The sequence below is a fragment of the Taudactylus pleione genome, unplaced genomic scaffold (assembly GCF_031769625.1).
Source record: "Taudactylus pleione unplaced genomic scaffold, aTauple2 ptg000522l, whole genome shotgun sequence".
Taxonomy (NCBI): domain Eukaryota; kingdom Metazoa; phylum Chordata; class Amphibia; order Anura; family Myobatrachidae; genus Taudactylus; species Taudactylus pleione.
In genome coordinates this window covers 505,740-521,277 of record NW_028284924.1, presented here as the reverse complement: position 1 = coordinate 521,277, position 15,538 = coordinate 505,740, and the positions used below count along the sequence as shown (strand labels likewise).

The window sequence follows — 15,538 nt, the reverse complement described above, 5'->3', positions numbered from 1 at the left end:
GGTTGGGGGGGTGGAAGGGGTGGGTTAGGTTTGCGGGTGGGGAGGGTCAGTTGGAGGTTATGGTTAGGCACCCCCAGGAGGGAGGCTTAGGCACTCCGAGGGATAGGTTAGGGTTAGGCACTCCGAGGGATAGGTTAGGGTTAGGCACTCCCAGGGATAGGTTAGGGTTAGGCACTCCCAGGGATAGATTAGGGTTAGGCACTCCCAGGGATAGAGTAGGATTAGGCACCCCCCCGGGAGGGTTAGGTTTTGGAAGCGGTAAGAGCGGGTTAGGGTTAGGCACCACTAAGGGAGGGTTAGGGAGGAAACAGGGGAGGTTAGGGTACTTACCTGCCCGAGACGGGATCTTCATCCTGTCGGGCAGCCTCCGGTATTTTGATCCTATTCCAATTTAGTAAATATAAGAAATAATCACATAAAATTCCTTTTGGTGAATTATTCAGATATCAACATTCGTCTACAAACAATCTCAATCAAATTTAGCTTATGTCTATAGACTTTATACACTTCTAAAAAATCAGACAACAAAACAAAATTAGAAAAAGCAGATCCTCCTTTGCCACATCAACTTTATAGAGGCTATGCATGGATTCCTCTGTAAATATCCCAATTGGTTAGATGTTAGTTGTCAGGTGGTTGTTAGTATGAAACCAGTCCTTCAGTTTGTACAAAGAAGCAAGTCTGCAGATCAGTAAGGTTAATAGGGGTTAGTAATCACTCTCTCCCAAATGCCCAGTCTCTAGTTAGATAATGACAATAGCTTTAGACCATGTCAGTAGTTATGTCTATGTAGTTGTATCACATAGACATAAGTTTAGTGCGTAGCAATAAACTCTAGCTGTGCACGGCTCGTTACCTTACTTCATCCCCACTGTGATTATATTGCACTCGTGCTGTGATATACTGCAGCCAAAGAAAGGGGGAAGTCTGTGTAGCTACTTCCAGCACTTACAGATTGTGTCACTGGTCTACAACTTTCCTCCGCTGCTGAAATCTTCCGGTCAGCAGCGTTGTTGCGAATGTCCTGAGACAATGCAGGAGCCGCGTCTCCAATACTCACGCAGACGTCGGCACGTGGTGTGGAGGATTTGAAACAACCGCTATTGGAGGTGGAGAGAGTGTGTGTCCCTGTGTAGACGTCACGGAGCGGGACTTGACGCGTTTCTCAGCCGAACACCAAGGACTGTTTCAGTAGAAGTCTTCTAATTATGTTTTATTGCCTGATATTTTTTATAAGTGTATAGACAGAAGCTAAATTTGATTGAGATTGTTTGTAGACGTCCGAATGTTGATATCTGAATAATTCTCCAAAGGAATTTTATGTGATTATTTCTTATATTTAATAATTTACATTTACTATCTGTAGACAGCGCTCCTATCAGTGTTTTATTATATTTTATATTATATTGTATTTTCTACTTCAGGGTCCATAGGGTATCCACAGGATACCTTGGGGTATAGGTGTGACGTCAGTCGCAGGGCACCAAAGAGTTAAGCTTTCAGCCTCCCAGGATGCACTAGGTCCCCCTCCTATACCCCGCCCCCGGGCCAAGGCACCTCAGTTTAGTTTGGTGCCCGGCCGGAGTCGGGTGCACCTGTTGGAGTGGGGGCTAGAAGAGCCCCTGAAGCTTTTTCTTCATGCAGCTGTGGCTGCACATCTGGATGAACAGCATGGACAGTCAGTCCTGACGTCCATGCTGTCTTCCCTACACCCCGCCGGTACCAGAACGCCGGTACTGATCCGGGGATGCTGGTGGGCGTCTGGGGTCACAGCTAGCGGTGACCCCAGATGCTCCGGACCATGGCCGGATTCAAGGGGGACAGAGGTAAGCAGCGGGGTCCCGCGGTGGGTCCCCGCTGATCACATGGTCCTAAGTCCCCAGGCAGGGGGCTCCCTGGGGACTGGCTGCAGCGTGGAGCCAGGCGACCAACCTGCGCTTCCACTACCCCCTGGGACAGCGGACCGCAGCAGAGCGGTAGCGCTGCGGCGTCCCAGGGGTTAAATGCATGCCAGGGGAGCGCGCCTTCCCTGTCTCACAGCCGGCGCCTCCCCCGCTGCACACAGCCCTCTCTGCACTGTGCTGACTGGTCCTGTGTCAGCGCTCCTCCCCCAGGCCAGCTTCTCTCTGCTCCTCGGCGGCCATCTTCTCTGCAACGCATGGTGAACGCTGCTGGAAGTCTGGAAGGAAGCATCGTGGTCTGGGTCCCCCCGCATACCTCTCCTCCGCTGTGGCTCAGGTCTGTGTATGCAGCGCTGTGTCCTACCAGGCCCTGTGTCTGTGTAGTTGAGTGATCAGCGCTGTTAGTGCAGGAATTGTTATTTCTCTGCATTGTATGTGACTGTGCTAGCGCTGCCTGTAACTTTTCTTCTCTAAACTGTCAGCTTTATTACTGTCCCTGTTCTTTCTGCTAAAGCCCTTGCGGTGCGGTGCTGCAGGGTGGTCTCTCGCCTATTTAATACTTAATTGGTGAGAGAGGTCACATACATGGTGCCATCATGTCTGAAAGTGATTTTCCCCTCCGGCTACAGTGTACCACGTGCAAAGTACCGTTAGCGGAGGGGGAGGGTAGCGCGGAGGGCCTTTGCCGGCAGTGTTTGTCCATGGCGCGGCCTATTACGGTTACAGCACCGGTACAGGAGCCGCCCTGGGCTTGTTTCGCTCAGGCTCCGCAGCCCGCGTTTACTCCGATGGGTTTGTCCCAGCAGTCTGTGGTGTCGTCACCCATGCAGGGGTTCCCACGACAATTGGTGGTACCCCACAGTCTCCCTATTTCCCCGCTCCCGGGTTCTCAGGAGCCAGCGTGGGTTAACTCCCTGACGAGTTCTGTACAGCACTTGTCGGATGTGTTGCAAGGGGAGTCTGTGATGCGGCCTCATAAAAGGCCGGTGGCGTCTCTGTCCGCTCCTTATGAGGATGACGAAGGGACGTCTGATGATGGGGAGATTCTGGATCCTTACGATCAGGAACCTTTCCATACTAAGGACGCTGATGCTAAGTCCAAAGTATATATTCCTGGACTTATTCGGGCGGTCCGCACAGCCTTGGTGATTGAGGACGAAGTTCCCCCAGCGGCTAAATCTAAGTATGCCTTTTTCAAAGATGTGAAGGGCGATGCCACAGTCTTTCCTCTTTCGGGTCAGTTGGTGGACCATTTAGAGGAGGCGTGGAAACAACCTGGCAAAAGATACCAGCCGCAGAGACGCCTGGCGGTGGCTTATCCGTTCGCGGATAATTATTTTGCTAAGTGTGAATCCCCTCCACAGGTGGATTCTCACGTGACCCGTCTTGTCCGTAGTGCCACATTGCCGATGCCATCCATGTCCTCCCTTAAGGATGCTACGGACCGCAAGGTAGAAATCTGCCTGAAGTCCGCTTATTCCCTTGCAGGGGGGGCAGCACGGCCGGCTATGGCCATTTGCTGGGTTGCCAGAGCGATGGAGCGCTGGGCGGATTCATTAGAGGCTTCTTTTGAATCCGACTGTCCGGCCGAACAGGCGGAGTTGATTGGCAATCTCCGTGATTCGGCCACCTACATCAACGAGGCGGCTCTAGACATTAGTACTCTGGTGTCTAGAATTTCTTCAGCAGCGGTAGCTGCTCGTCGCACCTTGTGGCTGCGATCCTGGAAGGCGGACGCAGATCCAAGAAAGGTCTGGAAGCGTTGCCGTTTACCGGAGAAGTTCTCTTCGGTCCGGATCTGGATAAGATTGTGGCCACGCTGGCGGCAGCCAAATCTGCTTGTCTCCCGTCGGCCGCTGCTCCTTCTGGTTCTGGACCATCGTCCTTTCGGTCATCTAGGGCCCAGGGCAGGCCCAAACCACAGTCGTTTCCTCGACAGGCTGGCCCTAAGAAATCGGTCAAGCCCCGGAAACAGGCATGGAGTACCAGACGTCCGGCCCCCAAGCCAGATGACAAGCCTGCGGCCTGACGGTCCGGGTCTCCCCTTGGGGGATCCCAGGGTGGGAGGCCGCCTGCTGCAGTTCTCCCGGTGTTGGTCGTTCACTACGACAGACACTTGGGTTCTGGAGGTGGTCTCTCACGGGTACGCCCTCTCCTTCCGGCACAGACCCCCGGCTCGATTCTTCACCACGGGTCTACCATCAGACCGGAACAAGGCTACGGAGCTGCGGAAGGTATTGCACACTATGCTCCAGGCTGGAGTTATAGTGCCTGTTCCATTCTCCCAGAGGGGCCAGGGTTTCTATTCAAATCTATTTTTGGTACAGAAACCCAATGGGTCATATCGTCCGATTCTCAACCTCAAAGCACTCAACAAGTCTTTGCGGGTCCCGAAGTTTCGGATGGAGACCCTACGGTCCATCATTCTGGCGCTGGAACCTGGGGCTACATGGTGTCATTGGACATACAGGACGCTATGGCGGTCATGGCGGCTTCTCTGCGGCTGCAAGGAGTCCGCATGTTGCCGTACTTGGACGACCTGTTATTGGTGGCAGGATCTCCAGAGCTCCTGTTACACCACTTGGACCTGACCATTGCACTGCTGCAACGGCACGGCTGGCTAATCAACTGGCAGAAGTCCACTCTAATCCCGTCTCGGAGGATTCTGCATCTTGGAGCCTTATTGGACTCGGGACAGCAAAGGATCTTCGTGACGGAGGACAAGATCTCTGCTTTACAGTCAAGGGTGCGCAGTTGTCTGCACAGCCGCCGGGTGTCCTTACACTCGGCGATGAGGTTACTGGGCTCCATGGTGTCGGTGTTCGACATGGTGGAATACGCCCAGTTTCACTCCAGACCTCTGCAGCACCTGATCCTGTCCAAGTGGAACGGGCTGCCTCAGTCTCTGAAGTTCCAGACGATTGTGCTCACCCCGGAGGTTCGCCTGTCCCTTGCGTGGTGGTTAAAGACGACCCACCTCAACAAGGGACGTCCGTTCTGGGTTCCAAATTGGGTCCTGTTGACAACGGACGCCAGTCTTCGGGGCTGGGGAGCAGTTTCGGGTCCACACTTGTTCCAGGGCAGGTGGACACCGACAGAAGCGGAGCTTCCAATAAATATCTTGGAACTCCGTGCGGTCTTCAATGCTCTCCTGCAGGCACAGCGGTTTCTCCAGGGTCACCCGGTGCAGGTCCAGTCGGACAATGCTACCACCGTGGCCTACATAAACAGGCAAGGAGGAACTCGCAGTCGGGCGGCTCTCGTAGAGGTCTCTCGGATCCTGGTTTGGGCGGAGCGCAATCTTCCGGCCATATCAGCGGTCTTCATCCCGGGAGTGCTAAATTGGGAGGCGGACTTTCTAAGTCGCCAGGACGTTCATCCAGGGGAATGGTCCCTGCACCCGGACGTTTTTCAACTACTGGTGGACAGGTGGGGTCTTCCAGAAATCGACCTCATGGCGTCCCGGCACAACAACAAGTTGCCGGTGTACGGGTCTCGCACAAGAGACGAAGGGGCGTCTCTGGTGGATGCTCTGTCCGTCCGGTGGACGTTCAGGTTCGCATACCTGTTCCCTCCGGTCTCCCTTCTTCCACGGGTAATCCGGAAATTCAAACAGGAAGGAGGGACGCTCCTGTTGATAGCTCCCGCGTGGCCCAGACGGCACTGGTTCTCAGACCTTCAGGGTCTGTCCGTGGACAGTCCTCTGCGGTTGCCGCTACGACCGGACCTTCTGTCTCAGGGTCCTTGTCTTCACCCGGACCTGACTCGGCTGTCTTTGGCGGCGTGGCTGTTGAGACGGCCATGCTGAGGTCCTGGGGGTTTTCCAGCTCTGTGGTGCGTACCATGTTACGAGCTCGGAAACCGTCTTCCGCGAGGATATACCATCGCGTGTGGCATACGTTCTTCCAGTGGTGTCGACCGAGAGGTTATGCACCGCGGGAGTTTCGTCTGTCTCGGATTCTCGCCTTCCTGCAAGCGGGACTAGATCATGGGCTTCGCCTTGCTTCTTTGAAGGTACAGGTTTCGGCCCTATCTGTCTGGTTTCACCGTAGGATTGCTACAATCCCGGATGTGCGCACCTTTATGCAAGGTGTTCTCCGTATTCAGCCACCTGTGGCGCCTTGGGATTTGGCTGTGGTCCTGAGGGCTCTCCAAGGACCGCCGTTTGAACCACTGGGCTCAGTGGATATTAAATGGCTAACAGCTAAGACTGTTTTCCTTCTGGCCGTTGCTCCAGCCAGACGTGTTTCTGAGTTAGGGGCTCTTTCTTGTAGACCCCCTTTCTTGGTTTTTCATGGGAACAGGGCAGTGCTCCGCACTCGGCCCGAGTTTCTTCCCAAAGTTGTTTCCCAGTTTCATGTTAACGAGGAAATAGTTGTTCCGGCCTTTAACTCACCGGGTCTTTCCGTGGGTGAGGCCTCTTTGGATGTTGTGCGGGCCTTAAGGACTTATGTTGACCGCACTTCTTTGTTTAGGAAGTCGGACGCTTTGTTGTCCTCTATGGCTTCTGTAAAAAGGGTTGGCCTGCTTCAAAGCAAACTTTGGCAGCCTGGATCCGTATGGCTATTTCTGAAGCTTATCTTCATGAAGGCCTACCGGTCCCTCCTTCTCTGAAGGCTCATTCCACTAGGTCTGTGGGTCCTTCGTGGGCAGCTCGACGTGGTGCCTCGGCAGTTCAGATCTGCAAGGCTGCTACGTGGTCTTCTGTCCATACCTTCGTGAGGTATTACAGGTTTGACACCTTCGCCTCTCAGGATGCTTCCTTCGGGCGGCGGATTCTCCTTTCTGCACAGGAGCGTCCCCACCCTTAAAGGATACTGCTTTGGGACATCCCCAAGGTATCCTGTGGATACCCTATGGACCCTGAAGTAGAAAATATGAGATATGGTAAGAACTTACCCTTGTTATCTCTATTTCTACGAAGTCCATAGGGTTCCACAGGACTCCCGCCCTGTCGCACCTGTGCTGCAGATGGGCTTTGCTCTGGTCACCGGTTTTCCGTCTCCCTCTGGTGAGAATGTGATTCTTGTATGTGTCCAGATCTTTGTTCTCTCTCTTCCTTCTCCTCCTCCGGCCTATGGCTTGGTAACTAACTGAGGTGCCTTGGCCCGGGGGCGGGGTATAGGAGGGGGACCTAGTGCATCCTGGGAGGCTGAAAGCTTAACTCTTTGGTGCCCTGCGACTGACGTCACACCTATACCCCAAGGTATCCTGTGGAACCCTATGGACTTCGTAGAAATAGAGATAACAAGGGTAAGTTCTTACCATATCTCATATTTTTCAACACTGGACATGTCATGCAAGATGCAGTACATCAATCTGTGTTTATATGTCTCTATGTGCCTTACTAACGATGAGATCGGTGATATAGGATCGGTGATATAATAATGAAATCCTTGTACATTATGTAACCCAGACAAAGCCTCCTGGGAAGTTTATGGCTCTCCGGGATGGAGGAGATGAGACCTGGAGAAATGTAACATATTCCTGTTATGTCCGCAGTGCCCTATGCCCTGAGTGACTGGTTCTGAGCGCTGGATGTTACAGGCCATGTTTACAGGCTCCTTATACAGTTGCGGTTTCCATGTTTCCCCAGGTTTGACAAACTTGTGTATGTCGGGATTAATGAGGATCGTGACTCACAGCTGAGAGTTCTAGAAGCCATAACGCGCAAGTGAGTATCAGCATGTGCGTCGGCTGTATGTGTATCATGTCTGCATGTTTTCATGGGACATCTCTGTAATGCTACACAGTTGTGTATGTTTTCTCCTTCATCCACTAGGGGACACTGGAGTTCAAGACAGTGGGGTATAGACGGTGGTAGAGTAGAGCCTGGCACTTTAAATAATTTAGAAGTGTGACTGGCTCCTCCCCCTCTATGCCCCATCAGCCCCAGTTTTTAGAATGTGCCCGAGAGAGCCGGTCGCACATGAGGCTGTCTCCAGCCTTTCTCATATAATTTTTATTTTTATTTAACAAGCTGAGGACAGGCAGGCTGCTTACTGTGGCAGTCTGCCTGCTACGTGGGAGCCGCCGGGAGGGCACCACACGGCTACTGCAGTCTGTGTCCGGTGACCCTGAGGGGGGACTTTAAACAGAGTCATCGGACTCCATGAGGACCCGCCACAACTGAAACCGGTTCGTGTCCGGGTTTCCTCATTTGCCCCCCTGCCCAGCAACCCGGCCGCAGCAGTCCGTAAGTATATCCCACTACTCCTGACTAGCTGGAGTGGTGGGCCAAAACGCTGGGCTCAGGGACAGCGCACACTGCATGGCTGTCACACACGGCTCCTTCCCCCTGCCAGTGAAAGTGGTAGCTGCTGACGAGACCTGCCGCTGCACTCGACAGTCAGCGTCCGGGTCTCTGGCTTATACCTAGCCATCCCCCTCCTATTAACGAGGGGATGGAGCGCGGGCCCCTGCAAGTGCGTGTTAAGCGGCAGTGATTCCGTGACTGTCACTGTGACGCCTGTTCCTCCCTTCTCTATATGGGAGTAGAAACGCTCGCCGCACCGCTGCTCACTAAATAGTGTAGCACAGGCGAGGTCCTGCCATCTGCCATTGGTAGTGTAATGGCGGGCTTCAGGACGAGTCCCTCTACATGAGGCAGCGCTGACAAGCAGCGCGATCCTTGGTGTAGCAGTACCCGCGTATAGAGGCTTCCCTTATTGAGAACAAGGGCCCAGCCTTATAAATGTGTCTGCTGATGCTCCCGTACCCCGCTCAGAAGGGCCGGGAGGAAGGTTGTCTTCCCTACATTACGCCCAGCCCACTTTTTCTTAGTAAGTGGGCAGAGGCGAGCCTTACAGTGCACGCGCGCGCACACACTGATAGCCGGTATTTTAGGGAAGGGCGCGTCATACATAATAGCCGCGCCATCTGTAGTCGGGCTCGTGCTCTAAGCCCTCATCTGAGAGCAGCGCGGTCTGCCGGTCTGTTAGCGCTGTTGCGCAGACATACTCGGCATTAGTCCCCCCGTGAAGGGACCTCAGAGGTACCTGGGAAGGCATCCTGCCGCGTCTAAAGCAGGCAGCAGCAGCCCCCCCAGTATTAAAATGGCGGCCGCACTCGGGGCAAAGCCACGCCCCCTTCGCGGCCCTAATTGCGGGCACGCAACAGCCCAACCAGCGGGGCAGCCACCACTGCCTACCGCTGGTTAAAGATGCAGTGCAGTGCAGACCAGCGCCTGAATGAACGCGGCTGCCTCCTAACTCCTGCAACAGGGTTAATTAATGCGACTCCCTCCCCCTCCCACGCTGGGAGTGCTGCTAGCACAAAAGTAGAAGTAGGAGGGAGTGCTTTTATAGTGCTAGCTACAAATAAGTATCAGCGCAGGGCTCGGATCTCTCCACGGCTCTTGCTGTGTGGAGTTTGTATGTTCTCCCGGTGCAGGCAGCACTGTCTTTGCTTAGGCTCATCTTAAGAATTAGCAACGCTCCTCATCTAAATCTCAGGAGGAGATGCCGCGTCCTGCAGCTCCTGGCTGGGCTGAGCAGGCTTCCCTGTTAGCTATAACATAGGGCTAATAGCCTTACGTTATACCAGCACAATGCGGCTCCCCGATGCAGCGCTGTATGACCATCACACTCCTGTCACAGCAGGACAGCATCACCGCTTTATACTATTAAGGGGGCTAGCAGCGCTGTGCTAACTGGAGTGTAGCAGTTTGCACACGCACAGCGCGGTATTCATGAAAAAGCAGCCCCCCTGCTTCCCTTTTAAGGACTGTAGTTACTGCCTGCACACAAGCAGTATAGCTCAGTGCACTACCTGCAGCAGGGAGTGCTTTAGCGTGGGTCTCTTACGCCTACCACACTGGGAGTGCTTCAGCGCAAAAGGTAGGGGAGGCCCTGTCCTTGTATAATAGGAGTTTAGTGCTAGCTACAGTGGATAGCTGGTTGCTAGCTGTATGGGCACTAGCCCAATTCCCTTTTGCACATAACACCACGTTAGGCGGTTCTGAAAGAGGCCAGTTCAGTCGATGCATCACAGCTAGAAGCGAGGGGTTGGCGAGACAGTCCCGCCAATGCAGCGCCGCTTGGCAGGCTTCCCTTCGTTCTATAACAAAGGGCGCCTAGCTTAATCTAATGGCTTGATATCTCAGCCTGTGAAGTATCATAGCCTCATGGTGTACTAGCTCTACTGTTCTGGTGCTGCTGCCAGAACTTATGGTTATAGCATACCCTTCACCCAGGGTTAGCACACTTTGGCGTCCCATCCCCAGGCTTATGCCTCACATGGGCTCGCCTTAAAGAGACTTCCCATGCATATATGTGGCAGCACATATACTACATTATAGGCTGGTCTTAAAACCTTTCACCATTTTTCTGTGCTTACCTTAGAAGGTATGCATATGTGCATCTATTTATATCTCATGTGTTCCCTTCGGCAGCACATACAGGAAGAGGTTAGTAACGTGCGGCTAGTGTAGTTGTTGGCATTACTGCCTCACAGCACTGAGGTAGTCTTTTTGATTCCCACTTCGAAAAATGGGTTAATCTGGCGCTAAAAGGGCTCACCTGCTAAGGCGAGTACACCTGTAACAGAAGGGTCCCAGGATCGAAACCAGTCTGGGACAGCACGCAGCTAACATACCCTGCCCCTGCGCAGTAGCAGAGTGACGGCCACACGCGGTACATGAGCAGTCCCCCTGCGGGGGGGTAAGCCACGGGTATGGTATGTATATATATATGTGTGTGTGTGTATATATATATATATATTATGTATATTGTATTTTATACTAGCCCTGCAGTAGAAACATATACATGCTGGAGTGAAAATTGTCCTTGGAGTTCCTTCCATGGCTTTAATTTTTGCTCATGTTCTAGTTTTACAATATTATCGTCACCTACTAAATTTGTATGTTGGTATGCGTATGCCTATATGGATATCGCTTCTTATCCTTCCCATAAGAGCAGGGGTAGGATCTGTTCTTATCAGTTTTATGTCTGATACCTAGCATATTGATAGAAGGCTGCGATTGGAGGCTGGACTCCTGATGCGGTAGTTGGTACAATAACTCCGCTTAACACGATCTCTCCCGGGGGATTGGGTTGTGTGTGTATATACATGTATATGTGTAGGAGGCCTATACTTCCACAAGCATTAGGTTACCTATAATACCACGCATGGGAAGCCGCCTGGGATTACCAGAAGCTGTAGGCTATATCCATACTATTATATGGTGGCTCTATAATCTAAGGTCATGTGCTGCAGCTTACATAGTGATAGTCACAATTCCCTAAGGCATTGCTTCTAGCATGGACCCTAGACATGTCACATGTATATAAGGATATATACTTATATAGCTCGGTTCATGTCAGTCTATATCTATGGCGCCCCGTTTCGGGGGACCTATTATCATTACAGTGATGCACTTGGTAGCAAGCTTGTAAGACGCCCATTCTTTGTATGTATATTTCCTAATAATTGGGAAACAAAAACCTGTTTTCTGTTTAACCCTACTGGGGTTATCACTACTGCTATCTCCCTTCTTTGCTTGGGATAACTAACGAGTTCTATGTCTAAGTACAGGTACCCTTCTCAGTATCGATTCCGGTACTCCATATTATTGTCGCATATCTCAATAGAATGAGTCTAAAGGGCCCTTAGGTACAATTCATATCTTGAAGGCCTAGGGCCACCTACCGATTTAGGCAGGGACAGACCTGGGTTATATTAGATTGGTGGGCATAATACACATTGTAAATATTTGTGTAAGGATACTTAAACTAGCAGACCGTTTTTGGGGTATAAGTATAATCTACAGATACACATCTCTAATGGAACAGGCTCAGGTATAGAGTCCTGTTTTACGACCTTCTTGTCTCCACTAACATTTTGCTAGTTTCCACAGTATTTTCTACTGCACATCTCCAGACTGAAGTATGTGCTGTAGGCCATTGGTCTTAGCCCACTGAAGCTACTCTCTATTCCTAATGTGGCGGGTTGCTTTGCGATAGAACAGGTCAGTGACATTCTACATTTCGGCCAGAGGGCTTCTGGTCGCTCACAGGTGAGAGCTTACCCACTAATGCCTCGGTAGAGGCTCCTATTTCATGTAAACTGACATACATAGAGTTCTTCTCCCTTACTGCCTCCTAGCAGCCATCCGCTCTTTTAATCAGTTGGCTCTACACTTTAGAATTTTCCTGGAGTGTGGGTGCATAGTTACAACATTGAGAACCAATTCTACTAGAATCTGTTGGCGTTATGGACCAAAGCACATCTCTGGGCTACTGCACATCTTTACATAGAAGTGTGACAGTCACTATGTTCCACTCAGGGGGCCTGGTGGGTTTTCCTGTTCAGTAGCTGTTGATATTTTTATCATACTGACAGGTATCTGACTGGTATCTTCCTGGTTTTTCTCATGCTATGTTCAGGCCAGCAGTTACTACTGCCTATGCACTTCCATCATGTTGGAAGTTGTACGTTGTTTTCTCTTTAGCGTCAGGGTTTCAGTTGCTGGTTTATTCCTGTTCTCAGCATTGGTTGTACTGCGGTCTGACCCTCTGAAAGGTATTGTAATCTCAATCCTCTCGAAGCCGCCTCATGCCCAGGGTGATCTCCACTCTTTGGAGATTTCTATGGTCTCATCCTTCCGCTGGTTAACAACTTTGTAGTACTTGGACTTCCAGAAGGGTTCAGGGCGACTGTGCGGCCTTGACTTTTACCTCCCTGTATACTCTTTGTGAGGAGTCTGTGGACTCTCTGTTTTTGTAGATTGGTATCGTTATACTTCTATCTATATGAGTTATGTCCAGCAGTGCTGGTATTCTGCTATCTGCAAAATGTGGCAGCTTCCTGTTTCCGACTCTGGTACGGTTTCCTCGAGGTTTCTTCTCGGGTTACTGCCCTTCTCCTATGGATTCGGGTAGGAGTTCTCTTCTCCCAACAGTCTGGCTTGGTCTGTTTTCAGCTGAGTTTACAGTGTTCTGATGCTTCTCATCTGATGGTGTTTTCTCGCTAGCCGCTTATTCCATTCGACTACTGTACGTTGTGGTATTCTGTGTCTGTTCCGCACGGAGTTCTGTTTGTCTCCTGGCTCACGACACTTGATTCTCAGCTCTTGCCTTCCGTTGAACCTCCGGTTCTATGCGGTCCCTGTTCGGTTGGCCGAAGGGTCGGCATGTTCTCCGCGCTTCCCACCCGGGAGGTTGGCTTTGGGACGTCCCCACTGTCTTGAACTCCAGTGTCCCCTAGTGGATGAAGGAGAAAACAGGATTTTGGTACTTACCGATAAATCCCTTTCTCCGATTCCACAGGGGACACTGGACGCCCGCCCGGCGCGGCGTACCTGCCTGTTGTGTGTCTTTATATAGTTGTGTGACTGCATGTGTTCCCTGCAGTGGTTTCCTCTGTTTTCCTTCAGTCGGTATTGTTCCGTTCTGTGGTCTTCTCCTTCTCCTCGTTTTCCTGTTGTCCTCCGTCTCCTCTCGGGCTCAGTTCTTAAACTGGGGCTGATGGGGCATAGAGGGGGAGGAGCCAGTCACACTTCTAAATTATTTAAAGTGCCAGGCTCTACTCTACCACCGTCTATACCCCACTGTCTTGAACTCCAGTGTCCCCTGTGGAATCGGAGAAAGGGATTTATCGGTAAGTACCAAAATCCTGTTTTCTGTACGCAAGGTTGTGGCTTCTGGTAAACTGTGTTACTATGCTCCAGGGAACAGTAGTATTTTATTAATATCAATTTATGTAGCGCCAGCATTTTTTACAGCACTTGACAATTGGTTATAAAAACATTAATAAAGCAAGCGTGGACATTTATAGACAGACAAGGTGGTAAGAGGGTGCTCGCACAGTCTATAGGTACATGAGTTTTATGCTGCGGATTCCCTAGGTTGATTGTTGAGAAAATGTATTTTGATAATTCATCTTGAATCATAAAGTTCTAATGGCGACTGGTAGCCAGGAAAGGATCGGTCACTTCAGTCTGCAACTTCCACAATGTAGCATAGCTGGAGACATTGGCCCTCATTCAGACCCGGTCGCAAGCGCTGAGCGCTCGCAACCGGGTCGATGTTTAGGCCCTGCGCAGCGGCCGCACTGCGCGTGCACAAGCCCCGGAGCGAGAGAGAAATTCTCTCACCCTGGAGCTCATTACAAAAGGGGCGGCTGTCGATGGTGATCGACAGCTCGCCCCGTTTTGTAGGCGTGGCGGGGGGGTGGTTTCACAAACGGAGGCGTTCCTTAAGGAACGCCTGCCGTTTTGTGGGCGGCTGCACTGACATCAGCAGTGATGTCAGTGGGGAGCTTCCTGCTCGATCAGAGCAGGAAGCTCCCTGGGGCTTGTGGTTGCCGAGACCCAACCTTAGGGTCTCGTCGCAAGCCCATCGCGACCATCACCCTGGTCGGTCGCTAAAGCTGTGGGTGGTAACCCACAGCCTAGCTAACGACCAGGAGGCCGCAAGTTAAAAATCAAGCGGCCGCCCACGTTAAAAATCAAGCGCCCCCCCCCAGTAATTGCCTAAACCTAACCCTCCCCCCTAGTGCCTAACCCTAACCCTCCACCCTTAGTGCCTAACCCTAAACACCCCAGGTAGTGCCTGAATCTAACCCCCCTGCCCGGAGCCTAACGCTAACACCCCCCAGGGCTCCTAAACCAAAGTCATGGCCCCCCCCTCTCCCGCGGCTGATACTCACCTGTCCTTACGATCGGGATGCTGGGCCTGATTCAGAGCCGGACGCTATTTGCGGACGGTCGTTCTGAAAAAGTGGCCGGATATTTAAATTAAGCGATCGCTCTTTGCGGTCTATTGACGCCTCTATGTCTGAACGAGCGAGCGAAACATGCGTTCGCTATTTTGTAAAGATGCCCCCTGGCCGCTCGCATCATACGTCATCTCCGCTATTTATTAGATTAATCGAGTACATCGAAAGGCGTATGAACTGCTCGCTATTCTTGTGGTGGCATTTTCCTACTGCAATCATGCGAGCAGTTCAGGCTAAAAGACACCCAACTGACGTGGTCGATGACGCTGCTTTGTTAATTATGCACACCCTTAAAACACCCGTTTTGACCGTTTGGCACGCCTGCGTTCGGATCTCCACTCCCCGTTTTCAAGCACCTTCCCCTGTTACCACCCACAAACGCCTCATCCTGTCACTCAAATTAGCAGGCATTCGCTATTTTGCGAGCACACGATTTCCGACCGCACCGACTGGTTCGCGCATGTGCATTACAACCCATACTCATGCGCAGATGTGCGAACATCGCTCGGAGCGAACGAGCGACCGCTTGCGAGCGGCTCTGAATCGGGCCCGCTGTCTGCCGGCATCCCGAATCATGGCGGGATTTCGGCGCCGGCATTGTCTCGGTGTTCAGGACTCCGATGCCGGGGTTCCCGCAGACGGCATCCCGCTTGTCGGGATTCTGTCCACATCCCCCGTCACCACCCCCCAAACCTTCTCTGCCTGTCAATCAATTTGCTAATGCCTTGCGTGGTGTCCGTGCATTCGCAATGGCGAGTTCTTGCACTGCGATGCAGGTGCAGTACGCAACAATCGACCAATAGCGTGCACATTAGCATTTGCGATCCAAGCTGAATCAGGCCCCGTGAACGCTGATATGTACGTTGCAAAATATTGGTTTTGCAGAAATTATATTGTAATAGGTGTGGAAACACCGTGAT

At 51.8% G+C, this 15,538-nt stretch overlaps 1 protein-coding gene across 1 annotated transcript in view; it reads left to right on the top strand.

The window, feature by feature from the left end:
* PEX6 (peroxisomal biogenesis factor 6) overlaps window positions 1–15,538 on the top strand; it is an 80,071-nt gene that overhangs the window by 57,327 nt on the left and 7,206 nt on the right. Inside the window, exon 15 of the mRNA XM_088450695.1 lies at window positions 7,498–7,575. Within this exon, the coding sequence (XP_088306821.1) occupies window positions 7,498–7,575 (78 nt within the window). The remainder of the gene's footprint in view (window positions 1–7,497; window positions 7,576–15,538) is intronic.